This window comes from Podarcis vaucheri (assembly GCF_965113315.1).
Source record: "Podarcis vaucheri genome assembly, chromosome: 16".
NCBI lineage: Eukaryota > Metazoa > Chordata > Lepidosauria > Squamata > Lacertidae > Podarcis > Podarcis vaucheri.
The window spans coordinates 10,595,440-10,616,570 of record NC_138754.1 but is presented as its reverse complement, the minus strand read 5'-3'; the positions used below and the strand labels follow the sequence as shown (position 1 = coordinate 10,616,570).

The 21,131-nt window shown below is 45.4% G+C and overlaps 1 protein-coding gene and 1 long non-coding RNA gene across 3 annotated transcripts in view; both read left to right on the top strand.

The window, feature by feature from the left end:
- LOC309520793 overlaps positions 1 to 16,602 on the top strand; it is a 47,342-nt gene extending 30,740 nt beyond the window's left edge. Inside the window, exon 2 of the long non-coding RNA XR_014214426.1 lies at positions 16,200 to 16,602. This is a non-coding gene — a long non-coding RNA (uncharacterized lncRNA). The remainder of the gene's footprint in view (positions 1 to 16,199) is intronic.
- Positions 436 to 13,942, top strand: LOC309520564 (uncharacterized protein). 2 transcript variants are annotated; one of them, XM_082202504.1, is made up of 6 exons: positions 436 to 1,205; positions 3,972 to 4,304; positions 7,077 to 7,385; positions 9,605 to 9,730; positions 11,570 to 11,616; positions 12,595 to 13,942. In XM_082202504.1, the coding sequence occupies exons 1-6, from the start codon at positions 1,169 to 1,171 to the stop codon at positions 12,637 to 12,639; spliced, it is 897 nt and encodes a 298-aa protein (XP_082058630.1). In that variant the 5' UTR covers positions 436 to 1,168; the 3' UTR covers positions 12,640 to 13,942. The 2 variants fall into 2 exon arrangements, with proteins under 2 accessions (XP_082058630.1, XP_082058629.1); XM_082202503.1 differs by having other exon boundaries at positions 437 to 1,205; positions 3,969 to 4,304.
- Positions 16,603 to 21,131: the final 4,529 nt, after the last annotated feature.

The window sequence follows — 21,131 nt, the reverse complement described above, 5'->3', positions numbered from 1 at the left end:
ATATATGCTATATGGTAATTTATGAACCAAATAGGTATCTAAAGCCATTTGCACATTGAAATATACTCAGAGTCGCAAAGTGATTTCATGCTCTTTATTCAGCTCATAGTGGTGAGGAGGAATGAATGGAAGTCTCCTCACAGTATCTGCTTTATATACATTATTTACACAATGGGCTGCACATGATTGGCTAATTCTGGAATTCTACTGTAAGCCAATCAGGTTGTTGTGGATTCACTTCTATCTGGAGCAGGATTGGGTGGTTCCTGCCAACCAATCATACTGCTGCATTGTTCTAGGACCAATCAGACTGCTGCATTCTGAATCCTATTGTTCTAGGACCAATCAGACTGCTGCATTTTGGATCCTATTGTTCTAGGACCAATCAGACTGCTGCAGTTTGGATCCTATTCAACTCAGTACATAACACACATGTTGTCCTGCAACAAGTCCATGCAGAATGTAGGCACCCTATATAGAAAGGAGCAAACCAGTGATATTTTAGGGAGCACGCTAGCAGGCAGGGGCCATGACTTACCTCACAGGAGCCTACACAACACAAAACACTGTTGTTGCATGTAGGTTTTATTTTATTTGTTTTTTATCTTATATTTTGGAAATGTACATCCAGTTTTTCCCCCTTTTAATTTTTTTTGGGGGGCCCCCAAGAGAATGGGGTCCTAAGCTATAGCTTGTTTAGCTTATACGTAAATCCGGTACTGACTGCGTCCAAGCCCTGGAACCAATCCACATTCACCAAATGACTACAGTGGTACCTCGGGTTAAGTACTTAATTCGTTCCGGAGGTCCGTTCTTAACCTGAAACTGTTCTTCACCTGAAGCACCACTTTAGCTAATGGGGCCTCCGTCTGCTGCCGCGCCGCCAGAGCCCTATTTCTGTTCTCATCCTGAAGCAAAGTTCTTAACCTGAAGCACTATTTCTTTATTAGTCTGTAACCTGAAGTGTATGTAACCCGAGGTACCACTGTACTTGTGAAGCCACACTGTTATTCTGTTCAGCCACCTGGTCTCAAACTGTACCACCCACGCAGAGGCTGGGTTTCTTCACAAAGGAAATGGGGTCAGGATGATCTCAGACCCTTTTTCTCGAGGTTGCCATTTCAAACGCTGGCTCGGGGCTCCTGGGCGCAGCTGACGACTTTGGGGGATGCAGTTCCCGCAGTGCCTCGTTTTGATCTGCACAGGTAATGACTTATGCGTTTCATCTGAATCATTTAATTGTTATTCATCTGGGGGGTGGGATCAGGGTGTGTGTGTGTTGAATGTTCTCCCAGGATACCCTGTTGCAAGCCTGAAAGTTACCGTTCTCCAGCCAATCGGCAAATTTGATCCTATTAGTTTAGGACTCAGTTGAGACAAGGGTTCTCTCTCCCCTTGTAGCTGTTAAAGCATTTATTTATTTGATTTCATAAGATTTATAACCACTTGATGGTTTTTAAAAAGCCCTCAAAGTGATTTACAAAGAATTATTGGAACACAGCTAGCAGAATAATGTTATCTCCTATTGCTGCTGTTGTGAAAGGTCATTCGGTTTATCTTGTATTTATTTGAGCTTTGCATCAAAAAGCAATAGACTAACTCTTCTATTTCATTACCTTTTCACCCCACTCTTCAGATTTCTCTGTTCTCATCTCCCCCTCTCCGAGTATAACACTTGATGAACTGTAGTCCACAAACCCTTTTGCCAAAAAAACCCCTGTTAGTCTTGAGAAACCACAAGACATATACATTTCTTACAGTCATAGCCTATGCAGAAGAACTGCTTAAAAACGAAACAAAACTTCTTTAAAACTTTGGACCTTAAGGTACTTGAAAAAATATTTATTTATCAGATTCTGTATTGCTTAATTAAAAGCAAGATAGTTTACACAAAATTATAAATTAAGCAATGAAAATAAGCAATGAAAATAGACTTTTGAAACAGTAGGCATAATAAAATTATCAAAATATTGATAAAACCAGCAAGTGTTTTTTTAAAAACACACACACACATAAATGTACAAGACTGGTTTTCAATGGTTTTAGGTTGTTTTTAAGGGCATTTTGAAAACATTAACAACAGCAGGTGGGGTACAAATTTCCAAAATAAATACAACTAATGGATTTAGATCCGCCCTATTCAACCTTGCACCCCCAGGTATCATTGGACTATAACTCCCATCATCCTTGACCATTGGCTGAACTGGCTGGGGATGATGAGATCTGTAGTTCAGGGTTCTCTGGGGAGCCAAGGTTGACGGATTCTGCCTAACAGTACAATCCAAACCCAAGATCCACTGGGATTAGAGAATTTCGGTTTGGTGGAGCTTGGGCTTTCCTGACTGAGCTGGTGTAAGTTTTTCACCTCAGCAGATTCCAGTGTTGTTGTTGTTTTCTGGGGGTACACAGGGGTACGCATACTCCTAAACATTTTGTGAATCTTTGTACTTTTGTCCATTTACTGTATTTATGTTTCCCGATTTGAACTATAAAATGGTGATTTTCTTGAGTCAAAATGAGAGTACTCCTAAACATTTTTAAAAGAAAAAAGCACTGGCTAAATCAGAGACATACTATTGCCCTCACCCCAGTTCAGCCAACATTCTTAAATTTACTCTGGCTTAAGACTCCCAAAAAGGCATTTTCCAGTGATGTGGCTATTCAGGACCCCACAATCTGGCAGCACTTATACTACCAGCAAAAAAGGTAGTATAAGTCAAATTCCTCCTGAATGGAATTTGGAATAGGGGTAACCAGCTTTCTATACTTTTTAAAAATAGTCTTTATTTTTTTAAAAAAAAATTATTTATGTGCTACAAAACAAATAAACGGGAAAGTACATATAGCGTCTCCACTTTCGATTCATAGAGCATTTTTCACAGATCGAATGAGACACTATTGTCATAGACATTGCGGGGGAAAGAGTGTGCAGCTAAATATCGTAACTAGACACTAGGAAGACCGATAGGATGGACATAGACCACTGGTACCGAAAGACCTACACGGGCTCCCAGTACGTTTCCGAGCACAATTCAAAGTGTTGGTGCTGACCTTTAAAGCCCTAAACGGCCTCGGTCCAGTATACCTGAAGGAGCGTCTCCACCCCCATTGTTCTGCCCGGACGCTGAGGTCCAGCACCGAGGGCCTTCTGGCAGTTCCCTCACTGCGAGAAGCAAAGTTACAGGGAACCAGGCGAAGGGCCTTCTTGGTAGTGGCACCCGCCCTGTGGAACACCCTCCCACCAGATGTCAAAGAGAAAGACAACTACCAGACTTTTAGAAAACATCTGAAGGCAGCCCTGCTCAGGGAAGCTTTTAATGTTTTGAAATATACTCGGAGTCGAGAGTGGATTTCATGCTCTTTATTCAGCTCAAAGTGGTGAGGAGGAATGGAAGTTCCCCCACAATATCTGCTTTATATACATTATTTACACAATATTTACAGACATTATTTACACACGTGATTGGCGAATTCTGGGATTCTCCTGTAGGCCAATCAGGTTGTGGATTCACTTCCACCTGGAGCTGGACTGGGTGGCTCCTGCGGACCAATCATACTGCTGCATACTGTTCTAGGACCAATCAGACTGCTGCATTTTGGATCCTATTGTTCTAGGACCAATCAGACTGCTGCATTTTGGATCCTATTCAGCTCAGTACATAACATGTTTAATAAACTATTGTATTTTAATATTCTGTTGGAAACCACCCAGAGTGGTTATTATTATGTATGATAAACCACCCTAAGAGAAAAGATAACCGATAAACTTAAACTAGGGGTGTGGCTCCCTTTTGTCACTTATACAGCACAAGACGATAATGAACTCTTTCTTCCCCCACCCCCAAAAAAGCCTACCAGCTTTCTATACTTAGGATTGCTTTTGTTCATTAGGGAATCTCCCTTTGTGTGAAAGGAAACAAGACCCAACTGCAACGTTCCTTCTTTCATCATTTTCCCCCCTCTCTCAGCAGTATTACCAGTCCAGTTACTCTTATTGTATCAGACGGAGCCGTTCCATTTTGTGGATACCGGGAGCCCAGCCCAACTTGAGTCCTTTTCTACAGAAAGCGTGGAAGACAAAGGCTTGTCCTTCAGCTGGTATAAAAGGAGAGAGGATGGCACACCCCTTTTCATTAAGAAATGCTCAGAGAAGGAAGATGGAGGCAGGTTTGCTTGCGAGGCAAAAGGGAAAAATCTGGTCTTGGCTATCACCAAGGCCCAAAAGGAAGATACTGGCCTGTATATGTGCGCCAAGAGAAATCCCACCTTGACTTTTAGCAATGGCTCCTCGCTGGTTGTTGGAGGTAAGAAAGCAAAAAGACTGAGCTTTGGAGTGTGAGGGGTATTGAGTCTCTTCTACCACCACGGTCCTCCTTCTCAGTTCAAAGCCTATACTGTCTCCTTACTAACAGTGGGTGAAACCTATCAGTCTGTTTTAAGTTCAGCTGCCATGTTTGTAATTTGTTTTTATTGGAAATACGGTCGTACCTTGGATCCCGAACGCCTTGCAAGTTGAACGTTTTGGCTCCCAAACGCCGCAAACCCGGAAGTGACAGTTCCGGTTTGCGAACTATCTTTGGAAGCCAAACGACCAATAGAGCTTCCGATTGGCTGCGGGAGCTTCCTGCAGCCAATCAGAAGCCGCTGCTCTTTGGTTTCCAAACATTTTGGAAGTTGGACAGACTTCCGGAACGGATTCCATTCAACTTCCAAGGTTCGACTGCAAGTCCCAATGAGGATTCATCAGCATTTTAGTGTCTTTTTCTCCTAACACACATATTTTTGCATCTCACTTCCCCTAAGGAAGTTAGTTTTTGTACATTATTGCCTCATATTTATACATTTTTGTGCACAGAGTGCATTACCTCTGGGTTTCGCCGCTCGGGCATGCGCAGATGCTCAAAATGACGTCACGCGCATGCATGGAAATGGCGAATCGCAACCCACGCACAGGCAGACGCACAGACGCGGGTTGCGTTCACTTCAGGATGTGAATGGGGCTCTGGAACGGATCCCATTCACATCCAGAGATACCACCGTATACATAAAAAATATAAGGTTAGCATCATGCTGCAATTGGCATGGCCACCAATAGGTGGCCACACCAACAGCAGTGAGATGTACAGCAAGTGAGTGAAGAAGCAGTGCAGGGTGGCAGGCGAACTGTTTAATGGAGGGGAAAGGTGGTTCACACAGCGCCTTAGCAAGCTGCTCTGTCAAACGCTTTCTACTTCCTTTAAGAGGGGTTGAGAAATCTGTGTGACGAGGGGCTTAGGGCAAGCTGTGAGGGGGTAGGTAAGGTGTAAAAAAAAGAGGGAGTTGTCAGGTGTGGGAGAAGGGCAGTTGGAAAATGAGCAGGTGTCTTAGACTCATTGCTGCGCAACCACATGCAGAGCTCAGTGGAGAGGAAGGCTAGACAACCAGAAGAGGTGTGTTTGCCTGGAGGCAGACTCAGCATCCGAAGTCAGGTCAAGTCCAGCCTTAGGGTCAGGCAAATGGCATGCCCAGATAGTCCAGGGGTCAGGGAATCCGATTACCATGGGGTCAAGGATCAAGATGAACAGGTAGCAGCAAGATTGGGCCAGGAACTGCAGGCATTGTTTCCAGCATCTGACTGCTGCTGGAAGCAGTGGCGTAGCGTGGGTTGTCAGCACCCGGGGCAAGGCAAGTATTTTGCGCCCCCTAACCCGTGGATTTGCGCCCCCTAGCCCTAACCCCCAGATGTTGCGCCCGGTGCGGCCGGCCCCCCCTGCACCCCCCACGCTACGCCACTGGCTGGAAGCTCTGCTTAAGAAGACTGAAGCCAGCTGGTGTTCATCGGTGCCTTCTCTGTGTCCTTGAAGGTTGATCATCTACAGGGTGGAGTCACTCCGCCTTCTCCCCCTTCAGGCTGCTGTTCAGCAGGCGAAGCTGCCTCCTGGCGCATGGCACCAGGTTGAAGAGCACAGCAAGCAAGAGGAGCAGCCCTACGCACTCTCTTTTTGTACAGTCCACACTTTTTTGGTTGTAGAAATCCTCTACAAAATGTAGATCCTCACGGGGTCACTGCCATGGGAGCATATTCATCCAGTGCTTTTCCAGCTGCACTGGCTCCCGGTGGAGTACAGGGTCAGATTTAAGGTGCTGGTTTTGACCTTTAAAGCCCTTCACGGCCTAGGACCCTTGTACTTACGGGACCGCCTCTCCCGGTATGCCCCACAGAGAGCATCAAGGTCCATAAATAGCAACACCCTAGAGGTCCTGGGCTCTAAGAAAGCCAGATTAGCCTCAACCAGAGCCAGGGCCTTTTCAACACTGGCTCCGGCCTGGTGGAATGCTCTGCCTCATGAGAGCAGGGCCCTGCGGGATCTGATTTCTTTCCGCAGGGCCTGTAAGACAGAGTTGTTCCACCTGGCCTTTGGCTTGGAATCAGTTTGATTCCCTCCCCCTCTTTCTTTCTTTTTTCCTTTCTTTCTGTGTTGAAACTCCTATTTGGGGACTTCCCTGGCTTTTTTCTGGCCCATGTAGGACCAGTCTGGATAGTTGGCCTTGGTGAATACTTAATGTTTTCATCCCCCAAAAAGTTTTTGATTTGTGTTTCCTCTGAAATGAGGCTGCATTTTAATGTTTTTGTGTTGTATTTTAATATTGTTTTTTAAGCTGTATTTTAATGTTGTTTTTTAAGCTGTATTTCAATCTTGTTTTTTAAGCTGTACAGTGGTACCTCGCAAGACGAACGCCTCGCAAGACAAAAAACTCGCTAGACGAAAGGTTTTTCCGTTTTCGATTTGCCTCGCAAGACGAATTTCCCTATGGGCTTGCTTCGCAAGACGAAAACTTTTCGCGACTTTGTTTCCTATGGGAAACCGTGCATCGCAAGACGAAAAATTCGCTAGACGACAAAACTTGCGGAACGAATTAATTTCGTCTTGCGAGGCACCACTGTATTTCAATCAATTGTTTTTATATTTGGTGTTAGCTGCCCTGAGCCCAGTCTTGGCTGGGGAGGGCGGGGTATAAATAAAATTTATTGTTATTATTGTTGTTGTTGTTGCCGTTTCCTGAACTCTCGGCTTCGTTCCCTACAACACACACAGATAGCTACACCCAGAGCACCTGGGTTACGCTTTTGCAGTCCGCTCCACGTGAAGCATCTCGAATCTTGCAGAGCAACAAAATGGCTTGCGTGGTCCACGGCGCTTCCAGCTTCGTCCAAGTGTCCTGGGACGTTCCTGGACATCTCCGTCCAGAGACGCTGCTGATGAGAAGCAACCGCAGTTCTTGGACGTTCGTCAGTGTCCTTCACATCCCCCTGGATTTGAACACGAGCCCTGCGAATTTCACGTGTGAGGTCAGGTTCAACTCCTCGGGCGCCGCTGTCAGGATGAACGCCGAATTCCCTGCGGGTGAGTGTTGGTGTGGCACGTAACCCTCTGCCCTCCTCGACAAAATTGGCTGGTCATCTTCATGTGTTGGTTCTTAGGAATAGAGGAAGCTGCGTTATGCTAAGCCAAAGAATCATAGAATTGCGTGGTGAGTTTCCGCCCCCCCAGTGAAAATAAAGACACATGACACAATTATTAAGGATAGTGCTGTGGGTTAAACCATAGAGCCTAGGACTTGCCAATCAGAAGGTCAGCGGTTCGAATCCCCACAAGAGGGTGAGCTCCTGTTGCTCGGTCCCTGCTCCTGCCAACCTAGCAGTTCGAAAGCACGTCAAAGTGCAAGTAGATAAATAGGTACTGCTCCGGCGGGAAGGTAAATGGCGTTTCCGTGCGCTGCTCTGGTTCACCTGAAGTGGCTGTCATGCTGGCCACATGACCAGCTGTACTCCGGCTCCCTCGGCCAATAAAGCAAGATGAGGGCCGCAACCCCAGAGTCGGTCATGACTGGACCTAATGGTCGGGGGTCCCTTTACCTTTACTTTAAGGCCACAATTTTTTTGGTTACAGGTGATGAGCAGTATTGGCTTAGGCATTGGTCCTAACCGACTACAGTGGTACCTCGGGTTAAGTACTTAATTCGTTCTGGAGGTCTGTTCTTAACCTGAAACTGTTCTTAACCTGAGGTACCACTTTAGCTAATGGGGCCTCCTGCTGCTCCCGCGCCGCCGGAGCACGATTTCTGTTCTCATCCTGAAGCAAAGTTGTTAACCTGAGGTACTATTTCTGGGTTAGCGGAGTCTGTAACCTGAAGCGTATGTAACCTGAAGCGTATTTAACCCGAGGTACCACTGTATATCCAACTTCAGCCCGTCCGCTTGAAGTCCGGGAAGGGTTAACCACCAGTAGGGGGAGTCCTGCTGATTCACATCAACTAGGAACTCCCCCAGGGTCACCGCTTGGGGACGTGCCTTAGGCCCTCACCTCCCTAGGCTTCAGACAGGACCACACCCCCCGGGATCCTTTATCCGACTACAATATGCGGGGCAGGTGATGACGCTTCCTCCCCTCTTCCAACTACAGAACAATACCAATGCCTAACCGCCAATACCCAGAAAGTTGTGACGATTTGCTACGAGGCAGGCGAAAACCAAGTGGTCCATAGCAAGGTCAAGAACGAAAACCATAAAGGGTGGGAGGGTGGGAAAAGCAGGAACAGCTGACAGGCGGGGAAAGAGGGAGATCCCTGGCCGCGTCCTGCCTTAAGTAGGGCAGGCCACGCCCCCAGAGCCAGCCGATTGGCTGGTCAGGGGATGACGCGGCTGGGAATCCCCCCAATCACGCGGGGCTGGGCTCATGAAGCCCGCAACTCCACCACCTTCAAGGGCGGAAGTGGCTTTGTAGCTCTGAAAGAGACCTCAAAGGTCATGTAGGCCATACAAGAATCTTTTCCCAGTCCTACCTGGAGATGCCAGGAATTGAACCGGAGTTTCCTGTATGTGAAATAATCTACTAACTCTCATTTTGATTGTGTTCTAGATTTCCAAAAGAGGGCGGAGAAAAATAAATGGCATTTGTCTGCATTATTCTGCGCGATGCATCAAATTTATAGACCCGTGCACTACGCAGAGGATGCAAATAGTGGTTTCTTCCTTCTTTCCCCATAAAACTAGACACGGACAAATGTTTCAATATTGGTTTCTGACAGCTTCTCGTTATTCCAGTCATAAGTCCAGTTCCTCTCACACATTTATTAGTTTACATTTTTAAAAGAAATTCTTCATTGAAATTGGCCAGCGTTTTAGTGTGCATTTTTCCTAAGATGCACATTTTTGGGGAAGCAATTCCCTCAAATAATGTGCTGCATTTCCTTGAGATATTTCCACGAACATATGCTTCTCTTGCATGCTTTTCTCTAGCACGTATGCACATTTTGGGCAAGCCGTTTCCCCACATATATTGCCTTCTTAGGCATTGTTTCCACAAATATATGCTTTGTATGCACACTTTTCTCCAACGTGCCTATTTTTTGGCTTGGGAACCGCATTGCAAAATTCAGGAAAGTACGGATTTTGCAGAATATTTTTGCTTCTTCAGTTCAGGGAATGCAAACCCCACCCCTCCTCCAGTAACACAATGAAGCAAAATATAAATGATGGGGTTCTTCTGCTCTGTGTCAGTGACAGCAGTTGCTAAGTAATGTCTGCCTGTTCCCTCCCTCCCTCTCCCTTTCCCTTTTACAGCTTCCTCTGCAGTCGTAGACAACAAATGTCTCAGCTTCTCAGTGTCGTTGTCTGTCCTGGCTGTTCTGACAATGCTGATGCTTCTCTTAAGCTTCCTTTGGATTCGATGCAGCCGCTCCAGGCTAGGTAATATCAGCAGCCGTGTCCTAAGAAATCAACAACAAGTGTTTAAATTTTATTTCAGGCTCTCTTAAAGTCAGGCATTACTTAGGAACCTTTTTTTTTAAAGTTCAAGGGCCACGTTTATTTTTATTTTGTTGTTTATTTAATTTACTGCATTTTTCGCCCCATAGGGCGCACCGGCCCATAGGGCACACCTAGGTTTTTTTTTGGGGGGGGGAATAAAGAAAAAAAAATATTTCCCCCCCAGCCCAAGCTTCCCCCGACCCCAGCCCCCAGAACAGGCTGTAGCGTGCCCTGGGCTTCGGGATGCAGGCAACTCTCCGGAAGCCTCGGGAGACCAGCGGGAACTCCCGCGGGGCTCCCAAGGCTTGCAGAGAGCTTCCTACGCACCGACCCCTCTCGCTCCCCAGGCTTCAGCGAAAGCCTGCATCCGCCCCATAGGACGCACACACATTTCCCCTTCATTTTTGGAGGGGGAAAAGTGCGTCCTATAGGGCGAAAAATACGGTATTACATTGATAGACCACCTCTTCCAGTGAGCTGAAGGCAGTGCTCATGACTCTCTTCCTCTTCCTGCATCCTCACAACAACCCTGTGAGGTAGGTTAGGCTAAGGGACAGTGACTGGCCCAGGGTCACAACCAGTGAGCTTCACGGCTGAATGGGAATTCGAACCCTGCTCTCCCAGGTCATAGACCAACACTCTAATCAGTGGGGCTTTTCAGCCTAAGTGCCACATTTTTCCTGCTGGGCAATGTTCCGGGGGCCACTTGCAAGCGGTGGGAGGGCCAGTGGCAAAAGTGGCTGAGCAATTAATGTACAGTGATACCTCGGGTTAAGTACTTAATTCGTTTAGGAGGTCTGTTCTTAACCTGAAACTGTCCTTAACCTGAAGCACCGCTTTAGCTAATGGGGCCTCCTCCTGCCGCCGGAGCACGATTTCTGTTCTCATCCTGAAGCAAAGTTCTTAACCTGAAGCACTATTTCTGGCTTAGTGGAGTGTGTAACCTGAAGCGTATGTAACCTGAGGTACCACTGTACCATATTTTTCAGTGTATAAGACGCCCCTATTTTTGGGGACTCCAGTTTGAGAAAAAATCCCCTCTGCACTATCCATGTATAGGGCAAGCCCCAATTTTGCACATTTTAGAGTAAAAAAACCCATAGTGTTATACATAGAAAAGTATGGTAATTCCCCCCCCTTTGCGTAGTAGATCAGTTTCTACACAAACTCACACCCCACCACCCTCCATCCAGGCATGATCAGTTTTCAAATTACACATTCCAGATAGGCAAGCACACTCAATGGGGTTGTGAAGCAAGCTGGTAAGGGGTGTGGCCTAGGGAGAGAGGGCGTGGCTAGGAGGAGAGCCCAAAAGCCAGACAGAGAGGCCATTTTGCCCCTGTACCCGAGGTTCCCTGGACTTGAGTGTTTTAGCAGTGGATTTTCAGGCAGGGATTATGTTCCAGGGAAAAGTAGCAAGGAACCACAAGTGGACTGAGCACATTTTCTGTTGGTGGGATTCTCAGTGGGATCTGTTAGGATCTGTAAGAACAGGAAGCTGCCCTGGACAGGTCTCCCATGATGCATTCTCAGCTGTTATTGTGGACTTTTCCTGAGTTCCTCCTGGGAGGTCCACATCCTCCTCCGTGGAGTCACTTGGCGGGGGCGTGCCCCCTGTTTTGGGAAATCCGAATTAGGTAGGTTTGAACCGAACGGAGCATCTTCCCTATCCCTTTTGCAGTTGGCAAAAAATATTGGCCCTCAAAGCAGCTGAAGAAGAATGTCCCCTCTAGCTCTTTTATTTATTTCTAATTGTCTCCTTTTCTTTTATTCCCCAAGGATCCCAGTACCAGGACTCTGAACCTCCATCTTCAGAGGTAAAAAAGGTATGACTCTTTCTTTGGAGATGGCGAAGGGGGGACGTCTCCAGATTTTGAGGGTGCTTTCATATGTGATATACATTGTAGGGACCTCACAAGGTCATCCAGGCCAGCCCGTCAATGCAGGAAGCCCACTGCTATAGCACCCCCAACAGGTGGCGCTTTGAATTGCACCTGGACATGAACTGAAGCGAGTGCAACTGGGCTAAGGAGGAGGCAGTGCAGAGAAAGGAAAGGAGAATTTACGATTTTTTGACATTTCAGCCTAGTTTATCTTGCTTGTGAAGAGCAGTGATGATGTTCCAGAGCTCAGGAGTCTCATACCTCAGGTCCAGATGCAGCCCCCCAGACCTCTGCACCTGGCCCCCAGGACTCTTCTCAGAGTCTTACCCCTCTCTAGTCCTTTTTTGAATCCTCCTTGAGCGTTTTTGCCTGGCTGAAATGTCTCATTGAACCCAGACAATGGCTGGATCTCGCCACATCAAGGAAGCGTTGAGAACAAGGAAGTGTTGTAAACTTTATATGAGAAATCACGTTGGCAAAAAACGGAACTCCACAGCGCCATCTGGTGTCACACTGTTATAATGCATATACGACACATATAAAACTCTTTTTTTCCTTACCAATCTAGCTGAGTCCAGTGTCTGAATAGAGAATAGAGAGGGGCATGTGTGTGTAGAAAATGAACAAAAATAAAATTTGCATTTGTGGCTCCACCCACTTTGACATCTGACCCACCCACTACATGCATGTGACCCTCAGAATGTTGCCCAGAAGCAGTAGAGGCTGGTATATTTGGGGAAATGAGCCCAAACGGATATGAGACAGTTTCAGTAAGGGGATTGGCCTTGGGAAAGGGGGTGTGGTCAGAGGGGAGGAGGTGTGGCCTGAGCAGATTTCTGAGGGCCATACAGAGAGCCTTGGAGGGCCTGAAGTTGCCCGCCTGTGCTCCAAATAACAGTTTCTCCACTCTTTACGAAACAGGAAGGCGCTTGCTATGCCCAGCTAAATCTTGCTTCGAGGACCTAAGAAAAGAACGAGGCAGCGAGTATCAGAAGTGGCGGGGGGCTGGGATCAAAAGACTCTGACATGCTATGGCAGCTTTTTGGATTCTGATCTGCGAGGCTGGGAGGATAGAAATGTCGGGATCTCCGCTTGGCCAAGCTGATAAAGCTCATTTTCCGGAATCGCCCTCCCGGCGAATAATTAACAACCTGAGCCTTTGATGAGGCTCCAAGGCACATTCCCCCATACAGCAGTTTCCAGCAGCATGCGGAAGTGATGAGATTTATGGCTACATTGCAAAGGATTTTATTTCTCGCTACGCAGACAGAAAAGACATCCTCTCTCTGTGAAAGCAGAGAGCAACCGAAACAACAAAAGAACAAAGGAACAGGAAACCACTAACGTCACATCCCGCCTCCCGTGAGATTTCCAACAGCCTGGAAGGTCTCTGGAATGTAAACAGAGTACTGTGACTCTAAGCAGCTGCTCAGTGGCAAACAGAAACTAACAAGAAACACCAGCTCAGCTTCTAGAGCTAGCAAGCGATGTCAGCAAAAGGTCCCTGTTCCCCATACTTCAAGCTGGAAACAGTGACCTCCTTCTCACAGCTGTTGTGGAAATGAATTGTTACACGGCACCCCAATCTCCGAGGGGTGTGAGATTCCGCTTGCCCAGGGTTCGTCTTTCCTTTGGAAACGAGGCACAGCGGAGACTGTGTTGTCTTTATGCTATATGGTTTATTGACACATATATACGCACAACCTGAGCCCACGATGGAGGAGTTTACAGCAATAGCACCCCAAGAAGCCCTTGCTTCTCCCATGGACACAGTTTTGGATGCCAGCAGAAATCAGCCCTGGCTCTCTGTCCCCCTGCCCAGCTTGCTGCTTTTTACAGACAGAAAGCTTTCACCCCCAGAACACGCCAGAGCCAACTGCAATGCTCAAAACTCGTCTCCTTCCAACCCTCGTCTTTGTCCTAACTCTGGCAGTTGATTTCTTTTCTTTTCTTCTTATTATTTCAACAAAGTAATAATAATAAATAAAAATAAAAATGTGCACCCCACCACCATTGTAACTATCCAACCTCCCAAAATTTCAACACCTCTCGTGATGGTTTTGACCCCTTTCTGTTTTAACAGTACAAATTCTACCAATACCTTCCATAGCTCCTCAAAATAATGTCTCCTGCATATTCCCCATCTTACCTTAACACCACATGTTCATTTAACATTAATAGGTACATCCCACACCTCTTTATACCATTCTTCCATTTTATATTCACCTTGCCCTTTCTGCTTCCTAGCGATAACTCGTGCAGCTGTCAATAAATTTGTGAGCAAGTCCTTCAATGCTACCTCTGGCCTTTCGGTCAGTTTTAACCCAGTGATTTCTGGGTTCAACTCTCTGACTTTTAGAAGAGACATCTGAAGGCAGCCCTGTTTAAGGAAGATTTTAATATTTGATTAATTATTGTATTTCAATATTTTGCTGGAAACCACCCAGAGTGGTTGGGGAAACCCAGCCAGATGGGCGGGGTATAAATAATTTATCATCATCATCATCATCATCATCGTCATCACCTGCCTTCCCAAGGAACGTTGGGAATTGTAGCTCTATGAGGAGGAACAGGGGTCTCCTAACAACTCTCAGCACCCTTAGCAAATTACAGTTATCAGGATTATTTGAGGGGCATCTGTACCAGTTCAGAGGCAGCCATTGTGAGAGGAGGCAGAAATGCAAATGGCCGTAACACCATTAACTCCTCACCTCTTTTGTAGCGACTTCTGATGAGCATAGGGTGGCAGGAGCAGTTAACCATGGAAAATATTGTTGTCACAGACAGGAAAGCAACATAACCAATTTTGCTCTTGGGCAACATTCGGGCCTTGCCTTCTGCTCAGAAATGTTTAGGCAGGTCTGACAGGAGGTGTTTGTGGCGTCCAGCCTCAGCCAGCTTTGCAGCACTTGTGGCTCCCTTGCACAACAGAGGAAAACCACACCAAGAAAGATGTTTGGTTGTGATATTTATGCCTTTCTGAGTAACAGAGTGAGATGGAGGAGAAATAAAGTATCGTTTCCTGAGTGGCCAGGTCTACCTGGTCATTCTGTAACTGGAAAATTTGACTCACTAACTGTGAGCCACTAGATTCCCCCCCCCATCCCAGTCGGTATCTATGTACAGTGGTACCTCGGGTTACATACGCTTCAGATTACAGACTCCGCTAGCCTAGAAATAGTGCTTCAGGTTAAGAACTTTGCTTCAGGATGAGAACAGAAATCATGCTCCGGCGGCGCAGCAGCAGCAGGAGGCCCCATTAGCTAAAGTGGTGATTCAGGTTAAGAACAGTTTCAGGTTAAGAACGGACCTCTGGAACGAATTCAGTATGTAACCAGAGGTACTACTGTATTAGATTTGAAATGGTTTTGATATATGAATTTGTGTGTGCATGTGTATACATCAGGTGTCAGCAAACCTTTTTCAGCAGGGGGCCGGTCCACTGTCCCTCAGACCTTGTGGGGGGCCAGACTATATTTGCCGGGATGGGGGATGAATGATTTCCTATGCCCCACAAATAACCCAGAGATGCATTTTAAAGAAAAGGACACATTCCACTCATGTAAAAACACGCTGATTCCCAGATTGTCCGCGGGCCGGATTTAGAAGGCAATTGGGCCGATCCGGCCCCCGGGCCTTAGTTTGCCCACCCATGCTTTAAAGCTTCGTTCAGGGCCGAGAATATTTTAGGTGCTCTGTTTAAATTGTTTTCCATCTTTGTCCTCATCATGAAGACACAGAGAGCATTTTTGGGGGTGTGAGCTGGAGCTTGAAAAGCTGTAACCACATCATTTAAAGGGGGTCAACTAGAGAAACACAAGTTGACATTTATTCGCAACCTGCCCTTTTTACTAATATTATTCTTTATCGATTAAAAATGTATATATCTATACAAACATTATATGCTATCTCTTTACATGTGAAGAAAAAGAGAATTAGGTAGAAAATAGAAAATTTATAAAGGAATAAAAAAGAGGAAAAGAAAGGGGGGGAAATAGCAAAGATACGAAATAAAAAAATCAAAAGTGGAAAAGACAAGACAACATTATTTACACAATAAAAGTGTTAATCAACACAATCCTTCCCATCCCTCTCCTTATACTGTAATATAAACATTCTTTTTTAACACAGATTTGTATTGTATAATATCCTTCCTTCCTTCCTAATAATTCCATATTAGCTGAAATTGAGTGATATTTGTAAAGAAAATGATTAGAGGAATATATACAAAGCAGAAAGAAAGGCCCTTTTTACAATTTAAGAAAGGGTGCAGGAAGTCAGATATCATAGTTGTTCTTTGAAGACTAGAGTTAGACGGTGACAACTGTTACCGGAAAAATCTGAGGGGTCCCTTGGACAAAATAAAGACACCAACCAGGATAACTTGGAGCAAAACAGCAGCCTGTAGGCTTGGCCTTTATTGAACTGTTGCAACAGGGTGTTCCCCTCACTTGCAAGAGAGAGGAAAGACCCAGAAAGATGGTGTGCAAGACCTTATAAAAACTTTTGAAATTCCCATCCTCTAGGTCAAGCCCATCCCCAGAAACATCATGCATACATTACAGAAAGGAGGGGTTGAGGGAGGAGTTGTGGTGGTAACCTGAGTGTCCTGTCACCTGGCTGGTTCTTCCTTTCTCCCTCCCCATGAGTCACTTCCAGGAGACAAAGGGGAGTTTGCAGTTTCCTGCCCCCAGAGGGAAGATCTGATCATTGTCCCTTGTTTCAGTCCATGCTGAATCCACTCCCATATGCAAGTTCTTTGTGATCTTGATTGTCTTCTGTCTGGGATCATCAGGGTTGGCATAGCAACTGGGCAGGGCTCCTGTGGATGTGCTGGGATGGTGAAGGGATTATGGCTGACCAGAACCAAGCCACCCCCCTTTGATAGTCCTTGTCATATGGAGTAAAATAAAAATGGAACAGTGCAAATCCGATGTATGGTTGATTTTTCTATGAATTTATAACAGAAGTGTGGCGTATGTAGTGTGTGAGTGTGAGTGTGTGTGAAGTTTGTACAAACTGAATGATTGGGGTGGGGGGTTCCTGCTACACAACCCATCTCTTCGGGTTCAACAAGCCCAAACACCTCACAGATACCTGTTTCTGAACTAACAGGCTGCTCTCTGAGTCAAATGTTTCCGTTCCTATGTCTGTATTTGCTGTGTGTTTGCTTTGTTTGAAATGGGAGTAAACAGGAAACTTTTCTAATGTTTCCCTGACTTTGATTTTTCTTATAGATACCCCCATTACTTTAGTGATGAAAAGCAGGGACATGACTTGGACACCCCTGTATTCCCCACCATAAATGGAACCTGTAACAAATTGTTGCAGCGTGAAGTGCTCCTGTTTGGGATACCTGCCAGCCATACCCTCTGCCAAATGGCTCCATTACATCCAGGGCTGGATTTAGGTTTGATGAGGCCCTAAGCTACTGAAGGTAATGAGGCCCTTTATTTGTCCAGCTGTCCTTTGTCAACATCAAATTGTCGCTGTTTTGTGTGTGTGTGTTGAATATATGCTATATGGTAATTTCCCAGTAGTGATGAATGGAAGTGAGGGCTGGACCATAAAGAAGGCTGATCGCCGAAGAATGGATGCTTTTGAATTATAGTGCTGGAGGAGACTCTTGAGAGTCCCATGGACTGCAAGAAGATCAAACCTCTCCATTCTGAAGGAAATCAGCCCTGAGTGCTCACTGGAAGGACAGATCGTGAAGCTGAGGCTCCAATACTTTGGCCACCTCATGAGAAGAGAAGACTCCTGGAAAAGACCCTGATGCTGGGAAAGATGGAGGGCACAAGGAGAAGGGGACAACAGAGGACGAGATGGTGGGACAGTGTTCTCAAAGCCACAAACATGAGTTTGACCAAACTGTGGGAGGCAGTGGAAGACAGGAGTGCCTGGCGTGCTCTGGTCCGTGGGGTCACAAAGAGTCGGACACAACTAAACGACTAAACAACAACAAAAACAAATTTGTGGAAATAATAAGTGTCTAAAGCCATTTGCACATAACAAAATATGTATTTTATCAAAGTAATTGTTGAACTGAAATACAGTTAAGAAGAAGTATATTAATAGTGAAATAATTATTAAGTTCTAACTTAAAATTATTTTTTTTTCATAACAAACTTAATATTGCAAACACATTGGCATTTGGCAATAACAAAAGTTCCTTTAGATTCATAATCTAGTCCCTAGAAACTTGCTATAACATGAAATAATAATAGGTGTAAATATATGATGCAAACTACAGTACTAATAATTATAATCAGCTTTATTAATATGAAATTAAGTGTTATAACCTGTACAATGCAATTGTAGTTAATACAATGCATTTTTAATATAATATCAATATCACCTTAGTAGTCCACTAATGGGCGGGGCCCATTACTCACATCATAGGACCCTATGCAACACAAAACACTGTTGCTGTGTGTAGGTTTTATTTTATTTCTTTTTTTATCTTATATTTTGGAAATGTACATCCAGTTGTATTTTTTTCCTTTAAATTTTTTTGGGGCCCCCAAGAGAGTGGGGTCCTAAGCTATAGCTTGTTTAGCTTATATGTAAATCCGGCACTGCTACATTCCTCCCTAATTAGCCATCAATTAGCCATTTCTAAGTGGCCTGTATAGTTTGCAGAGATGAACCTCACACCTTGCCTCATAAAAGCAAGAGCACTCAAGTTCATCCCCAACATGGTATAGTTGGGAAATCTTTTTTGGCTACAGAAGTACAGATCCTTATCAGGACCAGCCTTGCAGCCCAAGATTGGCAGGTGGGCCGGTGGGTGGGGCAACCACCTGTTAGTCACATGGTGCCATGACACGTCCCGCCCACATGTCAAATTATAGCTTAGTGGTGAGTTCAAATGTGCAAGAGAACTCCCTGCAGGGGGAATTTGCACACCCAAACTCTGAAGGGTCACTCTTTCTTGCAGCTGGCGATGGGTGGGAGCAATCCTGCTTAGTGCTGAGTTCTGGCACGCCAGAGAGCTTCCTGAATTTGTCCAGGGACTGAACTAATTTGGATTCCTGAACCACTGTGTTATGTACTGAGTTGACTAGGATCCAAACTGCAGCAGTCTGATTGGTCCTAGAACAATAGGATCCAAATTGCAGCAGTCTGATTGGTCCTAGAACAATAGGATTCAGAATGCAGCAGTCTGATTGGTCCAAGAACAATGCAGCAGTATGATTGGTTGGCAGGAACCACCCAATCATGCTCCAGATATAAGTGAATCCACAACCTGATTGGCTTACAGTAGAATTCCAGAATTAACCAATCATGTGCAGCCCATTGTGTAAATAATGTATATAAGCAGATACTTTGAGGGGACTTTCATTCATTCCTCCTCACCACTATGAGCTGAATAAAGAGCACGAAATCACTTTGCGACTCTGAGTATATTTCATACTGCCTATAACAAAGGCAACTTTCAGTCAGACACTGCTAGTAATGGGGGAGGAAAGTTGTTCAGTTTGCATTTAAATGTAAGTCAGGCATGTCCAAAGTCTGGTTTTATGATCGCCGAAGAATGGATGCTTTTGAATTATGGTGCTGGAGGAGACTCTTGAGAGTCCCATGGACTGCAAGAAGATCAAACCTATCCATTCTTCAGGAAATCAGCCCTGAGTGCTCACTGGAAGGACAGATCCTGAAGCTGAGGCTCCAATACTTTGGCCACCTCATGAGAAGAGAAGACTCCCTGGAAAAGACTCTGATGTTGGGAAAGATGGAGGGCACAAGGAGAAGGGGACGACAGAGGACGAGGTGGTTGGACAGTGTTCTCCAAGCTACCAGCATGGGTTTGACCAAACTGAGGGAGGCAGTGGAAGACAGGAGTGCCTGGCATGCTCTGGTCCATGGGGTCACGAAGAGTCAGACACGATTAAACAACTAAACAACAACAACAACAAATTAATTGGGGTCAAATCCCCCCCAAAACTCAACAACCTCAATCTTAAAAAAAGCTCAACAACTCAACTCACGCATGTTCACTTCATCAAATTTGCACTCTTCTGAGTTTTGCAAATTCAATTGTATTCAATAATGCATACGTAAGGGCTAAATGTGCATAAAAATGCATTACGGTAATGAAAGTAATATACAAAAATGTATTATATTAGGAAAAAAATGCTTTGCAGAAATGTGTATATTAGGCAAAACTGAATTTAGAAATGTGTATATGGCCTTAAATTCAGAGTTCGCAACATTTTCAGATTGCTTTTCTTTTCTTTTCAAAGATCCTCACAAAAATTCGCCAGCATTTTAGAGCGAACGTCTCCTCTCACACGCATATTTGAAAAAAGCAATCCTCCCTAGTGTAATGCATTTTGTATGTTATTTTCGCTAATATATGGAATTTATGTGCAGGCTTTAACCTAATCTATGCATTTCGCATGCATTCTTTGGCGGGAGAATTGCGCTGCGAAACTTGGAGAAGGACGGTTGTGCTTCAGTTTGTTTGTGGTTCCTAGAGGTGCTTGTAGGAAATTGCAAAGCAAACCAAATTTCTCTTCCACGCCTCCTTGCACTCAGCTAATAAGGTGGGGGTATGGGAGGGGTCTCCAGCTGTAGACTTTGGTGGGGTGAGGAGAAGAAAGAAATCTCTTTAGGCTTCAACCACAAGAGGGAGCAGCAGTTCGCTGATGGAATTACCATATTTTTCGCTCTATAAGACGCACCAGACCACAAGACGCACCTAGTTTTTGGAGGAGGAAAACAAGGGGAAAAAATATTCTGAATCTCAGAAGCCAGAACAGCAAGAGGGATCGCTGCGCAGTGAAACCAGCAATCCCTCTTGCTGTTCTGGCTTCTGTGATAGCTGCGCAGCCTGCATTCGCTCCATAAGACGCACACACATTTCCCCTTACTTTTTAGGAGGGAAAAAGTGAGTCTTATAGAGCAAAAAATACGGTAATTTAAGGCTTACTGAGGCCACATTCACACCACACATTTAAAGCCCTATGATACCACTTTAAACAGTCATGGCTCCCCTCCCCAAAAAAGTATTACGGGAACTGTGGTTTGTTAAGGATGCTGAGAATTGCTAGGAGGTCCTCAGTCCTCTCTCTGAGCTACAGTTCCCAAAGTGCTTTAACAATTAAAACCTCTTCCCAGGGAACTATGGGCTCAGCGAGGGGAACAGGGATCTCAGCACCCTTAACAAACCACAACTCCCAGGATTCTTTGGGGGAAGCTGTGGTTATTTAACATATTTGCATCCCCTGGCACCAACTCCTGGGTCCCGGGCACCCACAATTTTTTGTTGGTGTGGGTGCCCAGCACCCACCCTGCAGGGCCTCAGACACAACTTCTGGGACAGCGAAGGTCATGTGTGAGGCCTCACAGGGTGCGCGATGTCATGTGACATCACGTTACATGCGCCACTGGGCACCCATAATCCCAAGCTGGTGCCAGTGTTTTTACCTGATAGAACAGGGGTCAGCAAACTT